The following is a 23,030-nucleotide window of genomic DNA, read 5'->3' as shown; positions in this document are numbered from 1 at the left end:
GAGGATGAAGATCCTTAGGTCGAAACCTTTACAGCCGATGATGGCTCTCTCAGAACCAAACGCATCCGGCCCAGAGACACTCTGGAGCGGGGTGCCTCCCAGGTGGGTGCAAGTCGACCCCTTGGGTAGCCGGAAGGGGAAACCCATACGGCATCTGGATCAGCACCTGTCACCCGAGATGAACTCATGAGACTCATGACAAGTTTCAAGGGTGAAATTAAAGAGCTGATCACCAAAAACCGGGCTGGCCCAAGCAAGGGTCAGACGGCCAAGAAGACTCCCCTGGAAAAGGGGAAGTTAGTCAGAGATCGGCATCCCACTCTTCATCCAAAGGAGAAAGCAGCCGGGACCATTGACTGGTCCAAAATTCTTCTTCCTAAGAGGAATACCAATGACACCCGCCGGACTCAGCAACCGGGGGGGAAGTAAAAAATCAACCCTCGGGAAATAATCAACCGGAAGAGGAATCAGCAGCTGTCTGAGTCGGCTTCAACGTCGAATTTTCCTGACAGCTTTAACAACACATCTGCAGGGAATGCTCTCTCCCTGCATGAGAGCCAGACAGGCGGTAATACCGTCCATTCTGGCCCTTATGTACCTGCTCAGGTTTACGGTCAGTATCCCCCTCACTTCATGCAGCCGGCTCTCTTCGGAGGTCAGGCGGCATAGTTCATCCGGGAGATAATCGAGGCCGCACAGCCGGCCAAGGTTAAGAATGTATTGGTGGGTACCTATGATGGTACCACCAACCCGGAAGATCACCTTATGGCATACACCAACCTCATGTACTTACAGGGGTTGGATGATGCCACTTGGTGTCGATGCTTCCCGGCTACATTGAAGGGCATCGCCCAACAATGGTTTGACAACTTGCCAGCCGGGTCCATTGACAATTTCAGGAAGCTCGCCTTCTTGTTTGCTTCCAACTTCTCAATGAATATCCCTGCTAAGAAAACAAGCCTTGACTTGAGCACTGTTAAGCAGGGAGAGAGAGAAAGGTTGCGCTCATATGTCAGGCGGTTCAATCTGATCAGAATTCAGATTCAAGGACTGTCTGATGAGGTAGCTTTTACAGACTTTTTCAAGGGTCTAAGAGACGGGTCGACCTTTAAGTTCAACCTAGCCAGAAAAGGGGCTTTCACCTTACAGGTGGCCCTGAGGGAGGCGGAAAGCTACATTCAAGCTACCGACCTCTGCTCGCCTGGTAGCCAATCGGACTCCAAGAAGTCCGACAAGCAGAAAGACAGCCGGCCTGCTTAGCCGGCCAAAAATAAAGAAGAGAGCAAGAAAAGAAAAGAAATCTGGGCGGTTAATGACTCTGACCAACCGTCCCAGAAGAAAAAGAAAGTTTAAACCGTATGTCCTCAAGTACGAGTTTAATAAAGACTGCAACTCCATCCTCATGGAGGTAAAGGACCGGCTGTCCATTGAAAAGCCGAATCCAATGAAGAGTTCCGTTCAGTCACGGAACAAAAATAAATTCTGTCAGTTCCATGAGGAGGTTGGCCATGACACCAACGACTGCTTCAGTCTTCAGCGGGCGTTGGACCGTCTGGCTAACAAAGGGCCGTTGAAGTCCTACATTTCTAAGTTCCCAGTCGGGGCAAAAAAGAAGAATAAGGGTCAGTCCTCCAAAACTACCCCCCAGCCTGCTAGTAGCTCGGATACTGACAAGGAGTTGGTCTACACAATAGCAGGCGGGTTCTCATGTGGTGGCCCTACCATCCGAGGCACCAAGAGCCATTTTCGAAAGATGGACAAAGATGATGATGAGCAGGTGTCTGCAAGCTCCTCCTTACCAGACGTCTTGATCACTGAGAAGGACAGGGGCAGCGTCCGCCGTCCGCATGATGACCCGGTTGTCATTGAATGTAAGGTGGCCAACCAGCTGGTTGGACGGATCCTTATTGACACCAGCAGCTCCTCAGACATCATCAGCCTCCGGTGCCTGCAAAAGCTGAAATACAATGTCAGCAGCATGCATCTGGTCACCCACCCCTTGGTTGGTTTTGGGGGTGGGATGGTCTACCCAGCCGGAAGAATTGACTTACCCATCCGGCTGGGGGAAAAAGGCCAAGGACGACATATTGTCGTCAGATTCTTGGTCGTTGAGGAATTGACCGCCTACAACAAGAAAGTACACAAGCGTCCCTTGAAAGTTGACGACTTAGTGTTACGAAAAATGGAGGCAACCGGTAGGGCCAATGAGCTGGGAAAGCTAACTCCAAATTGGGAAGGCCCCTACCGGATCTATGAAGAAGTAAGACACGGCACCTACCGCCTGGGACGGCAGGCGGCGCCTGCCTAGAACTTGGAATGTAGACAATTTGAAAAAGTACTACTTCTGAGAATGTAAGTTTTTTGTAAACAATGAGTTAATTAATGAGAATTCAGACTTTGTTTGCAAAATTGTTTTGTTTTTCCGCCTGGGTAATTCTCAGACGGATTCTTCATTTAACTAACTAAGTTTGACACTTAGTAAAGGTTATAACTGCTTAACCGCCTTAGTAGTACTCAGATGGATTCTTTATTTATTTTACTAAGTTTGACTTAATAATTGCCAGTTCGCCTGGGTAATGATCGAGACGGACTTTCTGTTTACCTAACTAAGTTCGATACTTAGTGAAATTCAATAACGTTCGGCCAATGCTCCGGTCTCAAACAAGACCGAAGGCTAAAATGGCCGGATGGTTGCTCATCTTATTAAATCGCCAGATGGTGATTAAAAACTAAGCACAAAAACGCTTAGTGGCTATACAACCGGTCTCAAACAAGACCAAAGGCTAAAATGGCCGGATGGTTGCTCATCTTATAAAATCGCTCATCTTATAAAATCGCCTGTCCCAACATGGACAAAGGTGTCCGGCGACACCCCTCCGGGTGCAATCGTCGCTGAGAACAGACTATTTGTCGGTTCTACGTACCTATGCAGACGGCAAAACTTGAATGACCGAATTGGTCAACTCATAGCCGTCTCACCAGAATGATCTGTGAAGAACGATCAAGTTACTGAATATCGGATGCCCTGGGGCATCAGTCAGTCACTGACTGAAGTTCTCACTTAGGTTATTTATTCCAAAGTTGCATTTTCTATCCCAATTGGGGCAAAAGAACTGTGCAATGGCTATGCAATCTCTACCAAGATGGACAAAATCCGATTAGTGACTAGAACGCCTGTTGGTGTACGGTTGTGCACTTGGTTTGGGGCAATCACTACTGTGATTGATTGACTTACAAACGTATCATGTTTTTTGCAGCATCAGACGTTCCCAAGTCAATCAACCAACTCCATTTGAAACCAACCACACAGCCGTCCAGGGGCAAGGACAGCCATGCTTTTGATAAGTTAGGCAAAAAATCGCCGCATGCTTTTGATAAGTTAGGCAAAAATGCAAAATTGAAATTCAAACGCAAACGCAAAATGATCAAAACCGACTCAGTCGGTGCATTCATTAAAAGTCCACCCAACCAAACGGTTGTAGTGGATCAAATGTTAACCGAACCCCGTTCGGGAGAAAAGAGAAATTGTTAATTAACTCGGCTCCTCAGCTGGTAAATACAAAGATACTCGGCACGCAGGCCGGAAAAGCAAGTTTTGGCATACTGCTGCAGAATTAAAGAAAAAATAAAAAAAGAGGGATTGGCATACTGCCGCTGAAAAATCACTTCTGGCCTGTAGACGGTGCCTCTTGGTCCTCCTCGTCATCTGAGGGAATCTCTTGTGCTACACCCGGAGCTGGGTAGCTCAGGCGCGGGGGGCTCGTTGTTGGCGTTAACCCAGGCGTCAAAGGACTCAGGCTCTGGCTCACCTTGCTCTCTCAAGTACACCACGTACTCGGCGTAAATGTGAGCCAGTGCCCAGACGCTGTAATCCGTGTCTGGGTACAAGGCAACCCAAGCGATCTTCATGCGGGGCGTCGTTGTCAGCATCACTTTCAGCAACCAGGCGGTTTTGCTCCGCCTCCGGAGTTGCTGGAAAGTTTGTCCAGATCCGCCTCCAGCTGCTGGATTTTTGACGCCTGTGTCATTATGATTGCACCTATATGTTGCCGACCGTCTGAGGATGACGTCTGTTGGGAGTGGGATTTCACTCGCAAAGGCCACCCCAACTCAGGCAGGGATTCAAAAGGGTTCTTACCTTCAGAGCCGGCCAAGCGGGAGCCGCGTGCAGGCGTGGTGAACCCCCCGGTTGCTGATAGGGGGTTGACGAGGTCGAGGCCCAGGCTGCCGCCTACCCTCTCGTTTCGTCCCCCTATCCGCATCTGTTAGTTCCCGGTTGAGGCGCCAGGAGTTGAGGCGGAGGTGGATTTTTTGGTCTTGTTGAGAACGGAGGCGGGTTCCTCCCTAGCCCGTTTGAGATTTTTCTCAAACGTCTTTCCTACCTATCCCCCCTGTGAAAATAACCAAGTTAAAGTTAGCATCCGGGGAAAGTAAATTTTGAGGCCAATCTAAGAAAGGGTCAAGCGTTTTTTACCTTGGCCTGGACTGCGGCCGCCTGTTTCTCCGCAAGCTCCTTGCGGATGGTTGCGTCTGCAGCATGTTTAGAGCTTCTTGTGCAAAAAGAAAAAGATTGGTCAATATCATAAATCAATACCGATACAAAAGCACTACAGGCGGATATAAACTCAGGCGCATACGTTTTGTAAACATGTTTCCTAGCCCGTAGGCGGCTAGGAAACACTCGTCCCTGAACCAGGCGCTCTTGGGGATCCAGTTCTTGGGGACTTTTATTGTTTCCCCGGTTGACAAGGTCGCGTCTGTGAGGCCGAAAAAGTCTGCCTCAATGATCTTGTCAAAATCCTCATCCGGGATCCGTGGAAGAGCGCACTTCCGGCCCATCAGGTCGGGCTTCTTATTGTACTGGCGGAATTCGTAGTTCTCCCGCCTGCTGGGAACTGACATCAGATAGAACCTGTGCTTCCAGCCGTCGAACTTGGAGACCTTGTCCAAGGTCATCATGTATTGGGGATGCGTGGTTAAAGTGTACCACGCCCTCCTGCCGCCTGGGCTTCGGCTAAGATAATGCATCTTAGCAAAAGCCTCCCATTCGGGATGGAGCCCCTGGAACTCGCAGGCGGCAACATACCCCAAAATGTTTGTCCAAGAATTGGGGGTAAGTTGCCAGACTCCGAGGCCGTAGCCTCTCAGGATTGCCTTCACCGCCTGGTGAAGGGGAAAGCGAAGACTGGCCTTGATCGTCTTCCCAGGCGATGGTGTCGTTCTCAGGCGGCACTCTGATTCCATACCCGTCTCCTAACCGGTGCATTTGTGTAAAGTTCTTTAGGTTCTCCTCCATTTGGATCCTGTCCTTGGCGGAGACGTGGATTTTAAAGGGGTCGTCCTTCTCGCTCCACTTCTTCCTCTCCTCCTCGCTATCCTCAAGCGGGGGCAGGTCATCACTGCTCTCAGAAGTGGAGGCGGAGCTGTCGCTCTCCGTCTCCTCCTCATTTTGGGTCAAAGGAGCTGAGACGGCTTCATCGCCGCCTTGGTCGCATTCCTCCAAAAAGGAATCTGCGGGAGTCGAAGGGGCACGCGGAGGGGATCTTCTCCCTCAGGCGTTTGGCCGCCTGAGCCCTCGCTTCTGTAGTCCGGATCGGGGGCCGTCTGCATAGTCCGAGCCATTGTGTCCTGCACAGACACATAAATAGTCGGAATCCAAGTCAAAGGGTGGTCCCAACACCCCGAGACAGCACTCCCAGTCCTAGACTCAGCCGTCCCTGGTGACCGGCTGGACTCTAACCTAGGCTGTGCCGTGTGTGTTGGTGATGCATCCATTTATTGCAAGAAATATGTACAAGTGGTGAAACAAGAAAAAGAGCTGAGAGAGGCAGAGACGGTACCTTTGGATTTGATATCTGAAGACAGATGGGTCCGGCTGGGTTGATGAAGAGCGAGCTTTCTTGCTTGCGCCTGACTCAAACGGATGACTTCTGCTCTCTCAAAGTTGTTTCTCTAGAAAATTTTTGTAAACGTACAAAATTATGAGGGTAAACGGCTATATATAGAGGGTAAATACGAGGGCATTCCCGTAATTTACTTGGAAGGCGAACGGTTACTCTTTGATGGTAAAATTACCACCAATCGGAGCGTGACACGTGTCACAGATGCCACGTGGCGTGCCACGTCACATCTGTGAGGGGAAAATGTTTAGGGTAATTTTACCCCGCCACGTGGTCCAATCAGAGGATGACACGTGTCAGCCTCAGGATGGCCCAAAGTGGACCAATCCCTGCTTGACACGTGTCACTCCAGAAATTAGGGGGGAAATGGCGGCCTTCAGGCCCAAATCCCGAGAAAGCCGCAATGCGGCGCAACCCACCAATGATTAGGGATCAGTGACCTAATCAGGGGCGCAAATCTCGAGGACCCTATAAATAGGGGAATTTCCCTTTTTTGGAGGGCACGTTTTACCATTTATTACACACTGTCCCTGTGATAGAGACATATGAGCTTGGAATCCGAGCAGATACCCACCTAAATTTCCGCACCTTTTTCTCTCCCTTCAAGTTACTAACTTGTTCGTCAGAGGCGGAGCACCAACCAACCGGGGTCTTCGTTTGTTTTGCAGGTACAGCTCACACCGGATTAGTCTTCGTGCTGTAACTCTCCCGAGGGACAAAAACACCTAAAACAGCTTCTGAGGCTGAGAGATGCTGCCACTTGATGAGTACCTTAACCAAGGTTAGATTACCTTGCTGACTGTTCCTAATCCTAAACACCATGTCAGCAGTGATCTGGGGAGGCAAAGGAGAAGGGGTATGGCCTTGCCCAACTGACTTCTTGAGCTGAGAGCAATGAAAAACAGGATGTATCTTCGATCCTTCAGGTAGCAGCAATTGATAAGCTACCTCCCCAACTCTCTTAACCACAGGATAAGGCCCATAATACCTTGAGGACAACTGATTGTTGACGATAAGGTTCAGCTTTAAAAACACCAAATTCCCTACCTCAAAATGTCCAGCTCTTCTCCCTTTGTTCTCATAGTAACGCATGAATTCTTGTGCCCTGACCAGATGAAACTGTAAATCATCCAACACCGCATCGCGCTCCAATAATTGCTCTTCCACCGAGGCAACTGAAGTACCACCCCTAGAATAACGAATAAGGTTTGGTGGATCTCGACCATATAGCACCTTGAAAGGGGTGCAGTTGGTGGCCGTATGAAAAGAAGTATTATAGCAATATTCGGCCCAAGGGATCCAAGCAGACCAAGATCTTGGTTTTCCATTCACAAAATAACGGAGGTAACTACACCCTTATTAAGCACCTCAGTTTGCCCGTCAGATTGAGGGTGATACGCTGTACTTCTTGCCAATTGTGTCCCTTGTAACTTGAAAAGCTCGTTCCAAAAGACACTCAAGAATACCTTATCTCTATCGGACACTATGGTAGAAGGAATCCCATGCAACCTTACTACTTCCTTAATGAAAACTTGGGCCACCATTGAAGCAGAAAACGGGTGCTTAAGGAGTAAAAAATGACCATACTTCGAAAGCCTGTCAACCACAACCAAATTCGTGTCCCAACCAGCAGACTTCGGAAGACCTTCAATGAAATCTAAAGAAATGTCCTCCCATACTTTATCCGGAATGGGCAAAAGACCCATGGGAGTAAGAGAAGATGTCTTATTTTGCTGACAAACAAGACAAGCTTGAACATAACGAGTAACATCCTTTCGCATTCCCAACCAATACCATTCTGCAGAAAGCCTTTGATAAGTTCGAAAATCCCCTGAGTGTCCCCCAATAGGCGAGTCATGATACTCCCTAAGCAATGCTGAAGTGAGAGCAGAATGTTTGGGTATGACAACCCGACCCTTGTACTTAAGGACATCATTGTCCAAAGCAAACCATTTAGGAACCTTAATTCCCTGCTTGATGTTGTCTGTCAACCTACAAATCAGAGGGTCCTTAATGTGAGCTTGGAAGGTAGCCCATGGCACTCCACAAGAAGTAATCGTGGCAGTGATGTTGGGAAGTAATTCTCGAGACAAAACATCAGCCACAACGTTGCTTTAACCGGGTTTATAGTGGATATCAAAAGTATAACCCAAGAGCTTACCCACCCACTCTTGGTAGGCTTGACCCGCCTCTCGTTGCTCCAACAAAAATTTCAAACTTTTTTGATCGGTGCGCACAACAAAATGCCTACCCAATAAATAGTGGCGCCACTTCTCAACCGCTAACACAATTGCCATCAACTCCTTTTCTTATATATAGGCTTGGACCAAGCCCGAGGCCCCAACAACTTATTGAAATAGGCGATGGGATGCCCGCATTGAAGTAAAACCGCACCAACACCTTGACCACAAGCATCAGTTTCCAGAATAAAAGTCTGGGAGAAATCGGGCAAAGCAATAGGAGCCTTAGTCATGGCTTCCTTAAGAGTCAAACAGGACTGTGTAGCAGCCTCATTCCAGCCATAATTGTCTTTTTTAAGCTGCCCAGTCAAGGGGTGAGCAATGTGAGCGTAATTTTGGATGAATTTTCGATAATATCCGGTCAACCCCAAGAAACCACGAAGTTCTTTCAAATTCCGTGGTTGAGGCCACTCCAACATAGCCTGGATCTTACTTTGATCAACCTCCACCCCACTGCCTGAGATAATGTGGCCTAGATACGCTACACGCTCCTGCCCAAATTTGCACTTTTTGTGATTGGCATATAATTGGTGAGAATGCAGCACCCGTAACACCTCCTCCAAGTGCCTCACATGCTCCTCCTTAGACTTACTATAGACCAACACATCATCGAAGAAAACCAACACAAATTTGCGTAGGAAAGGCTTGAATACCGAATTCATCAACGATTGAAAAGTGGCAGGGGCATTCGTTAACCCGAAAGGCATTACTAGAAATTCGTAATGACCCTCGTGGGTACGAAATGCGGTTTTAAGCACATCATCCTCACGGACTCTAATCTGATGGTACCCCGATTTGAGGTCCAATTTAGAAAAAACACAAGCACCATATAATTCATCCAAAAGTTCATCAATAATAGGAATGGGAAATTTATCAGGAACAGTGCATTTATTTAGGGCTCTATAATCAACACAGAAGCGCCACGACCCATCACGTTTTTTCACCAACAACACGGGGCTAGAATAAGGGCTAGAAGAGGGTTGAATGATACCTGCCGTGAGCATATCTTGAACCAAACGCTCTATCTCATCTTTCTGACTTTGCGGATACCTATAGGGTCGGACACTAACGGGGTTCGTGCCCTCCTTCAAGATAATTGAGTGCTCAATTGAACGTCGGGGTGGCAGACCTTCCGGGATTGCAAACACACTACTGAAGTCATGAAGGACCTGCTGTAAGAATAGAAGAGCCTCCTCATAACTCCCCTAGTGACCCTCCCACCAAATGGTTCAACTCTACCAGAAATCCATGTCCCTCTTTCTGCAGTGTCTTCATCATCGCTTTGAGAGATACCCTAGAACGACCAAGGGATTGATCGCCCTGAAGTGTGACCGATTGATCACCCAACTGAAATTTCATCAATTGAGTCTTCCAGTTGGTTGCGATAGTACCCAATTTTTCGAGCCATTGGAGGCCCAAGATTAAGTCGGAGCTTCCCAAGGGAAGAAAGAGGAAGTCCTCAACTATTGTGAGGCCTTGAATGTCCAACAACACCGCCTTACACACGCCCTCCCCTTGCACCGCCTCTCCGGTGCCCAAGGTAACAACAAAGCTCTTTGAATCGGACGGAGGAATTCCCAAGAGCGGCGAGGGTGGAGATGAAGTTATGCGTAGCACCAGGGTCGATCATCACCACCACAGGCTGACCGTTCACTGTTCCGGCCATACGCATGGTTTTTGGGTTGGTTAGACCCATCACTGAGCTGAATGAAACACCAAGGATCGGGTCAACTGACGGGGACGGAACGGGTTCCAGAGAAGGCTGAGTTTCAACATTCGTCAACTCCCCTGTCTCAATTTCCTCGGCCTCCTCGAAATCATCACCATCGTCGACGGTGAGTAGAACACTCAACCCGCGCCGCGAACAGCGGTGGTTGGAATTCCATTTTTCGTCGCATCGAAAACATAACCCCTGCTCTCGCTTGTGCTGTAACTCGGACTCCGATAGCCGCCTTATCTCTCCGGCGGGTTTATGGGTGTAACGGGTTGTGTTTGGGTGAGGTGAGGTGGAGTTTGAGTGAGCTGGGGTCGTGTTTGGGTTCTGGTAAGGTTGGATATGGGTAGAGGGTGCAGATTGGGTTGAGGGAATAGGGGTTCTCCAAGTGGGCAACTGTCCAACAGATTTGGGCCTTGGGCCCAAACGCAACTTCTCTTCAATCCGCCCAGATAATTCCATGGCATGATCCAAGGAAATCGGGTCAAGTATCCGGACTTCCACCTTAATTTCTTCCTTCAACCCATTAATGTATTGACCCTTCGCAATTTCTTCTGGAACACCCTCGATCGGAGCGAGGAGCTCAATAAATCTCCGCCGATAATCAGCCACCGTACAAGTCTGTTGATGAGCGAGCCACTGCTCGTGAAGTGTGCCAGTGGCGGTGGTTCGAAAACGACGTAGAATCACCTTTTTCAGCGCTTCCCACGACAGCAGAGGGTGTCGCCTATGCTCCCACTGATACCAGAGAAGGCGTCGCCCTCCAACGCGACAACCGCCGCCTCCAACTGGTCCTCAGCGGTGAGACGGTAGAAATGAAAAAATCGCTCCGCCCTGAGAATCTAACCATCAGGGTTGGTACCATCAAACAGGGGTAAATCCAACTTACGCAACCTCCAATTTGAGTGACCTCCTTGATCACCACCACCTCCAAACGCCAAGTGTGGTGGCGCTCCAGCGAACGGATTGTCCCACTGGAACGGTGAACCATTTGCCGCAGCAGAGCGAGGCTCAGAGCGTGACTTCTCCTGAACTGCTGCGATTTGAGCTGCGACATCAGCTCGGAACGCCGCTAAAGCCGTGTTGACTTCTTGCTCAAGCAGATCTCTTGCTCAAGCAGATCCACCGCCACTCAATTTAAGAGATCTGCTTGAGAAGGAACACCAGCGATCTCTTGCTCAAGCAGATCCAAATGCTGCGCATGAGTTAATCGAGCCATGATTGCACAGGTAAGATCGTGTTGCTCTGATACCACTTTGCTATGAATTAAGAAGTAGTGTAATAATTCTAAGGAATTAAACAGAGGAAATACGAAAAGGAAGAAGGATAGTATTTATTGATGTTCAGCAAAACACAGTCAATACACCTTTCATTTGAGAGGAAAGGAGCTCTCCCAATATTAAGCAAAACTTAACAACAATTTAGCATAAATCTTACAACAGATTATTCCCCCCTTAAATAGACTTAGCCAGCTAAGCACTTGCTTAAAGATTCCTCTCAATCCATAACAAACTTTCCTAACAGAATTATTTAATTAAAGACTCTTCTGCCCTTGCATTGCTAACTGATTCCACTCCCCTTGCCCTGCTTCTTCCTTGCGTATGTAACCAATACTGGAGGCCTGAGCTGATCTCTAGCAGAATCTTTTATTTGTTTTAGCTAACATTAGAATCTGATGCCCACTTTATTTTTATTTTATTACTTATGATAATCATTGCGAAGGTTCCTTCTCTCTCTTCCATTGTATTTCTCCGAACATTATCCATAGTAAAAAACGAGTGTAGAATCAATAGGGAATTCTGTTCCATAGTTTTGGGGCGCAGATTATAGGCTAATCTGAATTTCAGGTCGTTATTTAGGTCAACCTTATCCATTGCCTTCGGATTGTAGAAGCCCAGTTAGTTTTGTTCAACTAAACATGTTTTGCTGTTTTAAATTTGGGGTTGAAATAAACTGAAGTTATATTTAGCATCAATTAAAGTGTCCTGCATTACAATGCCATGCTTATTCATATCCTGCAAATCTAAGCAACAATTTGCTTTTTGTATGTTGTGAAGGATGCCTACATTCTGTCAGTTGATAAAAAAGGCTTCGATATGTTGGCTAAAGTTCTTAGTGGTGGCAGTGAATACCAATGGAAAGAATTCAGGATCACGTTTGAAGAAGAGGCAGATGATGTTGAATCTTTTTGCAGTAAACTAGTTCAAATGGAAGAGGCTGCCCTTGATAAAGTGAAGAGCTGCAGTGGTTTAGGGTAAAATTTTCTTATATTGCTATTCTGATGTCTGATACATGAGGACAATTAAAATGTAAACTGGGTTTCTGGGGGACTAATAGGGGGATAAGGGGTTTGGTGAGGCTGTGACATGCGGCTTATAATGCATATTATCAGGGTATTTTGATAACCCGGGAGGATATATGGAGGCTATTTGCTTATACCTGTCATAAATTAGGATTATCTACTGTTTCATTCATCTTTTACATGCATTGTATGCCTGTTTGTATATGGTTATGTGAGAAACGGTTGGTGATAATGATATCTTTTGTAATGTCTTGTTCTACTTATACGGTTATCACGGAAGAACAAGTGCTAGTATTTAGTTGACATTATTCTGGTACTGAGCTTTTTTTTTTTGGTAAATTTTAAGTTGGTTTCTGTAACGCTACTAGTAAATTAGTGGCAAAACAACTCATATTAAAGAGACGGCGATTTATCAAGGCTATGAGGAAATGAACAAGAGCTACAAGAACTTATCTGCGCTGAACTAACTTGAACAATGTGATTGGGTTGCGCTCTCACTCTCGAAGTAAGTTGCCGTAATATAGTTTATCACTGCTCAATGGCTAAATTGGTTTGCCTAGCGTTTTGGGTTCTTTACTCTGGGGTGATTAAGAAATCTAATATGTCGAGATGGAAAGGAAGATATGACAGGTGAGAGGCTAGGAGCGGATTTTTCTTTTTTTTTTTTTGTTTGTATGAAAATTCTCAAATAAATTTTTGTTCTTTTTTTTTTGAAACGAAATTTTTTGTTCTTTTTATTATGTTAAAAAAAAAAAAAAAAAAAACCCCCTCACAACTGACCACTTGTTGATTTTATCAGCACATGCCATTAAAGCTAAATTAATCGTTAAAAACTTTAATTATAGTATTTCCTTCAATCCTTATAATTTATTCACATTGGAATCTCCCACTATTTATCTATAAGATGAGAGAATCCACTAAGTTTTTTTCTTAATGTATGAAATCTAACAAATTTATGTTGGGTCTTATTTGATTCATCTTTAAAATAGTTATTAATAATTTAGTAGTTATATTTTTTTTTTTTTGAAAACATAGTAGTTATATTTTTTACTACAATACAACTAAAGATATCTTTACTCAAATTAATACATTGACAAACGTATACAACTAAAAATTGGAAAAATTTGTAAAAAAAAAAAATTTAGGCACGAAAGGAGTACCAGAATTTTGTTGTTTAAATTAGTTAACATGACTAGTTTGATTCGCGGGAATGGAAAAAAAAAAAAACAAGGGATATAAAGAGAGATACATTGTTACTCATCAATTACCTATCTTCTGTGTTTGTTACTACCACCAACATTTGAGGTTGAGATAGTAGTAGTGGCAATAGGCATTACTTCCCACCTCGCATTTATGGGTTCTAGGATCCAATTTAAGGGATTTATTTGAAGGATTTCCTTATCCCCCACCCTCTTAAGTGAGCCCGCTTCTTAATAAAATGAGTCTTTTATTTCATCATCCCAAATCCCAAGTCAGACACAAGACAAATAGCTCACCCATACAAATTTGTTCATTAAGCAATTGGACAAATTTGGACAAAAGCTTAAGGTTTGTTACGAAACAAATTTTACTCGAATAGTTTTGTGTTCGGCTCATTAATGTTTTGGAACATCTTGTTTATCACTCATCAATAGGCTGTTTATAGCTCGAAAACAATCTTATTTATTTTGATAGAATAATACAAATATCAATCCTTAAAAGTGTATAATAGAAAACACATGTTTGTGATTGAGAATTAAAATTAAGTTTCCTTACCAAAGAGATAGAAAAACACAAAACATAGAATTACCCTACAGAAATTTTATTAGATGAAAAGATATACAAGTATTTATTGGCATAGATTAGAAATGGACTTATTAAGGTTTTTCACATATCATTGATACAGTTTCAAATTGGCTATAGTTTTGGGTATTCCATAATTTATACTCCCTCTGTTTTTATATACTTGCTCCACTTTCCTTTTTTTTTGGTCGTTTTTATATACTTGCTTTATTTCCTTATTTGGAAAGCTTTTATATTTTTTTTAATTAATTTCTTTCACCCAATGGACCCAGCAATATCAATTCCATATTTTCTCTAATTCAATTCTCTTCACTATTTTAGGATTTTTATATTTTTTTATTCTTCTACTAACTCCACTATCTCCATATTTTATTATTTTTTTCAACTTATTCTAAAACTTCGTGCATGGAGAAATGGAGCAAGTATTTAAAACAAAGGGAGTAATTATAATCGATTTAGATGTAATGGCCTAAAGGTTGAAACAAGTCAATATATTTGAACGAAATTCCTTAAGGATATTAATAATAACATATATCATACAAAGACAAGCGTGTCGGGTCAAAATGATATAAGCTCATGGAGACATATACAAGACATAATCAAACAAGGATAAATATATATAATGATTGTTTTCACTATTCTATAAATGGATGGTGGAGTTGGAATCTAATTCCTATGTGATCTCCACAGATAAATGGTCTTTAGCTGATTTTCATGCAAAAAAGTGGATATATCCCAATGACGTGGCAAATAGGAAGCCTAGAGATTGCAAATTCTTTCCTTTTTACTCTAGCTGCCAAATTCAATTACTTGACTCAATTCTCTTCAAACCCCACTTAACTTTGAACTTCTGACAAACGGCGCTTACTTACTAGTTGTACATATTAATAGTGTTAATAAGATAAAAAGATGATAATAGACATTACATAACCAAAATATATATGGTCATGTGACTATACAATATAAAGTTGATTCTATGTTAGATTCCAAATTACTTGTTTATTAAACATCAACGTTAGCTCTTTTGTATTTTTTTTTTAATTTTATTTTTTAATGTTTTTTTTTTTTGTCTAGGATCATCTTTTGCTTCTTTTTAAGCTATTAATTATCAAAATGAATTTGTTTTTATTTGGTGAACATGGGTCAATGAAGTTGTTCTTAGGACTTATGTTATTGTACAAATTGAAACCTTTTTAGAAATAATGCTTTGATTAGTTTGATGGGAGCAATTATCTTATACTTTTAGCAAACACAAAAATGACATTTTAGGATTTTGGATGTCATAAAACTTGGCATTTCTAGAAAAATTGTGATGTAATAAAATTTTGAATTCATTGCACGTTAAGGAATTAGCTAATGATCGGAGTCTTCGAGATATGATCCTTAAAGCGATTTTGTCCTCTCTATTCTATAATATCACTATTATATTCATTCTTTGATATCCTTATATTTGTTTATGAGAAATTGAGAACGAATATTCACAGGCGCCATGAAAGGAATGAAGTGTGAGAAGGGCTTCTTTGCCTTCAAAATTAACCTTGAAAAAGTCTATGACAAAATTTAGTGGCCCTTTATTAAGCATTGCTTAGCTGGCCATTGTTTTGACTGAGGTATTTACAAATTTAATCATGATTTCTAACTCTATAATCCTCAAGATTGGTAATTGTAAACACCTAAAAATGTCTCCCAAAAATCAAATCCGATGATGAACAACCTTTCACTGCCATTATTAGTCGGGTTGAGTATTTAATCTTTGGAGTACTTATATCCATGTTTCCATTCAATACATTTCATAAACCAATCCATTTCCTAACTCATTTTTCTAAACCATAACTTGTTTTCCTATTTTCGTGTCCACATCACAAAACCGAGAGAAATTGATTTTGTGGCTTAATAATTTTGATCCAATTATTATTTTTTTGGATAGGCCTTGAAATAAGCTTTCCAACCATATATTATAAGCCCAATTCCGATTTAAAACAAAAAAGATATGAGCAAAATACTAAACTCGGCCCAAAACCGACACCCTTCTACTAAAACGACCATATCTTAAACTCTACAAATGATTTTGACCTGATTCCAATTGGGTTGGAAAGTAGACTTGATAAAAATTTCCAATGATACATTATATACTCTATTCCGAGTTACGAATCAAAAGTTAAGATAATTTTAAAAACGCGTAAAAAACTGGAATTACCGCGCACATTGTAAAAGCACCGTGTCACGGCAAAATCTGACGTGGCTCGATGCCTGGTGCCGTGACACGGTAATTTACAACGTGTCACAATGCTTTTTTCATGTTTTTTCCGCGTGACAATCCACCGTGGCACGGTACCTGTTGCTGTCTCACCGTGTCACGGTGCGTTTTTCACGCACTTTTTTTTACCGTGACATGGTGTACTGTACTGTGCCATGCTGGACATTGCCATGTCACGGTACGTGTGTCGTGTCACGCAATTTTCTCGTGTTTTCTCTGCAATAACCCTTCGCGCGTTGTATCTTTTGTAGCCTTTTTTTTGTCCCGCGTTACTCCAGTTTTCCCCACGTCACACTAATTTCCCCCGTGTCACGGAAATCTTTGTCGTGTCGCGGCATTATTTTTTAGGGTTCCGTGTGATCCCTTACTCATTTCCTCTATAAAAACCCCCCTCCTTTCTACAGTTCGGGGCATCAAATCCTTCTCTCTTCTTCTCTTTTACACCAAAATTCATTCTCTTCTCTCTCTCTCTCTCTCATACTTTAAGCCTTAAACCTATATTCCTAATTACACCATTAATTCTTCCCTTAAGCACTGCAAGGAGTCCATACTTGACCCGAGGTTCCGTCCTTAAACCAAGGTGTGAAAGGTACAAATAACTAAGGGTTTGGATTAAATCAACTCTACTTTTTATTTAATTTTATTTTCATTTGATTTATATTTTTGTTGAAGTTACTAACAATTTATTCATGATGTAGCAATTTAAAAGAACGCGCGGAATGTGAGTAATTAATTAATTTAATTATTTTATTTTAATATTGCTAGTATCATGATTAGGTTATTTAATATTTGATATGACTAACGATATTATTGTAAAATTGTTTCCAATATTAATGTTTATTCTACCATCACTAAGCTAGTAGAAAAACTGTTATTTGTAACTGGCGAAATTGACTTTTTGTAACTGGCATTGTTGGTTGCGAATGCCACCGTTACAACTAGTGAAATTTATTCGTAACCGGCTAATGTTAGTTACAAATAATGCACTATTCGTAACTGACCTAATCTAACGCTAGTTACAAAAAGTCTATTTTCCAAGTTAGAAAGCATACTATTCGTAACTGGCATTACGTTACGCCGGTTACAATTAGGGTATTATTAGTAACTGGCAAATCTAAATGCCGGTTACAAATATAATTTTTTATTTTTTTAAAAAAAATATATTATTAGTAAATAGCATTAGATTACGCCAGTTACTAATAAATAAATAATTTTTTTATAAATATTTTATTCGAATACAAAAATGGTAGTATATCCTACCAAACGACCAATCATCAAATGGGTTACAATCTGTTATAATTCAACCAACAAAACACGCACTCTGAATATACTTCCATATAACTTAAATTCACCTACAACATACAATACAAACACTCCAAATAATTCCACAGAACTTGAATTATTCATCCACAACCATAAAATACAACAAAAGTAACTATACTTTAATTTCCGAAAAACAATTAAAACTTGAATAAAAAAATCATTGATTTATAATTTAGAAATGTAATAACAATAACCAATAGGCTAAATAAAAGTAGATATATAGAAATGTATTATGTAGAAAAGTAGATAACTAGCCTTCTAACAAAAAAGTAAGCCTAAATACTTAGCCCATTGTCTCAAATCTCATCTAATTCTACATCGTTGTAGGCTGCAAGTCTTGCCAAATACTCCTGCAAATATAAAAATAAAAAATATAAAAAAAAACTTGTCTATTATACTTTATAAAAATAAAACATCATCCAAAACTCGTATAAAGCATTTTAGCTTGTAAAGAAGAGGACTAACCTCTTTCAAATTACCCTTGCAATCGCTATGGAAAGATATTATCTCATACATATATCTCATTACCATTCGGTTTATACCAATTCATTATTCGTCTTTTTTGTCAAAGTCATAACCTTAAAGAAAGATAAATATTAATGTAATTAAGTTACAAATATCTTAGATCATTACGTGCGTTCAATGTATTACCTCATCAATAAAGAAGAAGACTAAATCTGCAAGCCATCCAAAAAATAACCTTCCGCCTGACCCAACTTAGTGATACATCATCAGTCTCTTCTGGGAGATTTAGGTAAGAATAATCACTATAAACATGGTCAACACTAATTCTGTAGAAGTCACGGTTCATTTTCTTGTTACGAGTCACTCAACTAGGACAAGGTTCTATCGTTCCATCGGCCACCATCACTGAGTTCCCACTTAACTCATCAATTAAAGCAAGACGACATTTAATTAGTTGGGACCTACATAATAGTGCATGTCGTAAGAAACATGAAAGCATAATCCACAGTTTACAACTAACAAGTATGAGTAATAAAAAGTTCAAGATCACGCATAAATATAAGCAATCAAATAAGTTCAAGATCACACATAAACATGAAAGATGGGAAAACCATTGTGGAATTGGACCCTGTAAGTGATTTTCTCCCAAATAAAACAAAGCTAATTGGGTCATATTGACAATCCAGTGTGGGATTGGACCTGTTAAATGGTTTTCAAAAAGATTGAGATATGAAAGCTTAGTGAGATTAGCAAGAAAAGATAGATCATTCATATTGATAGAGTTCAAGACAAAAATGTGACCTGGCCTAAGGCGGTCAGTTCATGAAATACTTGATTCGGCAGAAGAAAAACACTACCTGGAAGTTCACCATATAAATTGCAGTACATAAGAGAAACGACTTTTAAAGAAGTTAGATTAGTCAAGGAAATTGGAAAAGTAAAGGATATGTCAACCCAATCAAGAAAGAGTTTGTTTAAATCATGTTAAATTCTGTACCAGATTATGCAGATTAGGATTATAAAGCTTATTAAACCGAGTACTTTATTTTATATAAAAATACAGTTAATGACAAAAGGTTTGAAGAAAGGAGATTAAGGATATATCATTGCCCTTGCACTCAACAGGATGTTGCAGCTTGATATATGGAGTCAATTTATTTTAAAAGAGGTGGGGGAGATGGAGTAATGCATTAGCAGATAAGCCAGAATAGTGAAAATGCCTAATTAGTACAGGACAACTACTTTCTTTATCAAATATCAATATATTCTGCAACGACCATAAACACACCACTCAATATAACTCATACTCAAGAACTCATTGCATACTAGATATGAGTAAGTGTCCTAAGCATCTTTAACCAAAAAGAAGCAAAAGTTCATAGCTCCGTACCCATGTCAATGTCGAAGACTCAACATGAGGATTTGAAATAAAGTAAAAAGTCCAAATAACAAATATTATACTAGAGTATACAAAGCAAGTTCCAATAAAAGTAAGATTTAACCAACAAAGCCCTAAATTACAACCAAAAACAATTCAGTTCTAATTTTCAGTTCTGAATTCAGCTCTGAGCTTCAGTTCTGAATTTATTTCTGATTTTCAGTTCTGAGCTTCAGTTTTGAATTTCAGCTTTGAATTCATTCTGATTTTCAGTTCTGAAATTCACAGGCTCACAGCAGAAGCCTTAGAGTAAGTTCTTGAGTTTATTTTAGCGTTTGAATATGATTGAGTTGCATGAGTAGAAGCCTTAGGTCTTTGCAATATATTATACAAAAGGTGTTCATGTATTGATGTACGGATTGTGAGAAGTTGAACTAGGCTCTGTTATACAAAACTGTTGTCTATTTTTTCCCTCCCAATGACCTTGTTTGGAAAACATGAATTTAGTCTATTTTTCCCTAGGCTTCTTTCTTTGTACAAATACTGCTTTCATGTGAAATTGGCCTTTGACAAGTGGACTTGGGAGGGTTTATAAGGGTCAGTCAAGGGGGGGAGGGGGTTGCAGGTTGGAAGTATGGCTTGGACTGATTTAGGAACCAGCTGAGCTGGTTTAGATGGTCCTAGTGCTATTAACAAAAAATTAATGAAGCAATCTATATAGCATATGCTTTTCCAACTGCCAAGGAACTTAGTTTCCTTTATCACATGCCTATGAGTGACTAAAAATTGAGTTCAGTAGCCAGTTAAACCTGGAAACCAATCCAACAAATTCACCACACATTAAACCTGGAAACCAATCCAAAAAATTCCCCACACATTATGACTAAAATGGAATCAATAGAAAAATAAATTCAAAATAACAAGGCCTAACTCTAGCAACAACGTTATCAATGTCATGTCTTTCAATGCCAATACATTCAAGAGACAACTCAACGTCCTTTTGATAACAAAGAGCTTCTCAATCTATCACTAGTCATCACTACATAAGGTTCACATATCAAACATACAAAACATCAACTGTTACGCAAAAGAGCATAAGATAAATAAATGTAAGCACTACTAACACAATTGTTTCTTATTTGCTGGCTCTTCCATAAACCATGTCATAAAGGTTCTAATCAGGTTTATTAATGGATTCTGAAATATCTAGACAGGTTATAAAATGAAACAATCTTTTTCATAGGAATTTAGTTTCCAACACATCGTATATTTTTTTTTATTATATAAGAATGCTCACAGCAAAAGAATCTAAAGAACATAAAACTTGAACATCTAATAATCATTTTTTTATAAATCTAACTAAGTAGCTAGTGACCAATTGCGAAAAGCAATTAAATATTTCTAGTAAAAGACCTTCTGATAAAAGTTATTATCAAGGTTATAAAGCTATATCATATAATCGTAAAATTGCTAAGTAACCAATTGCAATATTCACCATCAAAGACCATAAAAAAATTGTACACAAAAGAAACACCTTCATAAACATTTATAAATTAAAATCACAAAAGATGATAAAGATTACTTCTCTCACCTCATGAATTTTGAGAAGTTCCAAAATTGCAAAAACAGTATCATTCACATAACATAACCTAGAGGCCTCGAACTTTTTTGCAAGGTGCAAGCCACCTGCCCAATTAATCGCAATGTCACAAAGCCCACGGTTCAATTTGACGGCACCACCAACTGAACCGCCAGCATAAGTCTGACAAAACAAGTACAGACCACCAAATACAGGACAATCTTCACCAACATTAAATAAGGCCCGAGTGGGTAATGTTTTCACAACTGCTAATTTAAATCCTATATATATATATATATGGACAAAGATACTTCGCTACCTGCTAATTTACTCAAGAGTCCACTTTGAGAGACAAAAAGTAACCCCTGATGCGACTTCCATATATTTGTATATGTTTACCAGATTGTCCATGTGAGGAACAGAGCAAATTTCTGCAAAACGAGAAAGAAGACATGTAATTAAGATGGTCATATTTCAATACTTAGGAACACCCAAAACAGAACAATACTCAATATAATTAGCAGCCTCTAGGCATATACCAAAACCATACAATAACGCATAGCTAAATAACCCAACATTAACCTCAAATTTCAATCTAACTAAGGTTATAGATTCGACCACAGGAAGATTAATTTGGCGAAAATCATTTTGATTGACAATGAAATAAATGTAATTCGAATAAATCGAGTGTAATTTGATATAAATTGCTGAAATTCGATAGAATTAATTGCGCTAAAAAAATCGATTGAATAATTTGCCCTAAAATAAGAACTTTGAAGTTTCTTTATTCTACCTAAATTTCGAATCAAAATACTGAAATTCGAGGAATATATGATTGAATTATAACTACAATTTAATTGTAAAATTCGAATAATGAATATATACTGCAATTATATTTTCGAATCAAATTCCTACAGAAGAGGAATAATTCGAAACTAACCTAGTTAGTACAGTGGTGGGTGGCGCAATGGTGCAGCAGTGCGGTGGAGCTTCGGTTGGTGCGACGGTGCGCTGGTGTGCCGGTGACTACGGGCGTGCGTCAGTGGGTTCGGCGGTGCAAAGACTGACTCTTCTTTCAGAGTAAATGAGGTGAAAGGGAAATTAGCGTGGGATGGGATATATTTCTCTTTCATGAATATATTAATTTGAGGGTAAAGTAATTCTAATATCTTAAAAAAACTCAAGTAAAAAAAAAAAAAATAAAAAAACTGAACCCAGATTCGAAAAACCAAAACAATACGAAATGGAGTGAAGAAGAAACTGTAGGAGGAAGAAGGAGTTTTTACCAGTAGCGCGAGAAGTTGGAGCGAAAGTGGAAAAAAAAAAAGTTTAAATATTTTGTTTGGTTTTAGCCACAAATTGTTTCCTCTAACTTCAATAAATATTAAATGAAAATTAATAGGAAGTAGTAACTTAATATTTGTAACTGGCGTTTGTAAGATAGTTACAATTTTTTTTTTAGTCAAAGTTTCTTTGACTTAATATTTGTAACTGACGTTTGTAAGCTAGTTACAAACGCTTTGGTCAAAGTTTCTTTGATTTAATATTTGTAACTGGCGTTTGTATGCTAGTTACAAACTTTTTAGTCAAAGTTCCTTTGACTTAATATTTGTAACTGACATTTATTTAGTCAGTTACATTAAAATTTCAAACAATAATAAAACACATATTAGTAACTGACATCTACTACGCCGGTTACTCATATAATGAAATTTGTAACTGGCATTATCTTAGTCGGTTACTATTGATGCTTTCGTAACTAGCCTAACATACGTCAGTTACTAATAGGGCGTTACAAATAGCATTTTTTTCTACTAGTGCATATTATTATTGATACCATATTGCGTGTTTAAAAGGAATATGTAATTGAAAATCGCGCCTAATAAGATAATTTGGACAACCGGTTTAGGATCCTTTTTAATCTTGTTGTTTAATCAAGTGGTCACAATATTTTGGAATTATATGTTGCATTAATATTCAACCAATTTAGCCCAATAATAGATTGGATCAAATTGAATCTTTGTTTGCATGCCTTTGAGATTGCATGAATCACTTTTCACTATAAGAATCGAGTAGAGGCCAATACGGGC

The 23,030-nt window shown here is 40.4% G+C and overlaps 1 protein-coding gene and 1 long non-coding RNA gene across 4 annotated transcripts in view; one reads left to right on the top strand and one right to left on the bottom strand.

Annotated features, from left to right (window-relative positions):
- Positions 1 to 12,488, top strand: part of LOC110706269 — a 29,186-nt gene extending 16,698 nt beyond the window's left edge. The window contains exon 9 of the mRNA XM_021884167.1: positions 11,912 to 12,488. Coding sequence (XP_021739859.1) covers positions 11,912 to 12,112 — 201 coding nt within the window. The 3' untranslated portion in view covers positions 12,113 to 12,488. The remainder of the gene's footprint in view (positions 1 to 11,911) is intronic.
- A 5,024-nt stretch (positions 12,489 to 17,512) lies between these two features.
- Positions 17,513 to 22,286, bottom strand: LOC110706260. Of its 3 annotated transcripts, none has more exons than XR_002508306.1 (5): positions 21,881 to 22,286; positions 20,953 to 21,371; positions 18,170 to 18,444; positions 17,984 to 18,096; positions 17,513 to 17,868 (listed from the first exon to the last, which is right to left on the bottom strand). It is a non-coding gene; the product is annotated as an uncharacterized LOC110706260 (long non-coding RNA). The 3 variants fall into 3 exon arrangements; XR_002508307.1 differs by having other exon boundaries at positions 17,984 to 18,444; positions 20,953 to 21,047; positions 21,260 to 21,371; XR_002508305.1 differs by having other exon boundaries at positions 17,984 to 18,444.
- Between the last annotated feature and the right edge of the window lie 744 nt (positions 22,287 to 23,030).

This window comes from Chenopodium quinoa, unplaced genomic scaffold, assembly GCF_001683475.1.
Source record: "Chenopodium quinoa cultivar QQ74 unplaced genomic scaffold, ASM168347v1, whole genome shotgun sequence".
NCBI classification, from domain to species: Eukaryota; Viridiplantae; Streptophyta; class Magnoliopsida; order Caryophyllales; family Amaranthaceae; genus Chenopodium; species Chenopodium quinoa.
This window is presented reverse-complemented; position numbering and strand designations above follow the sequence as displayed.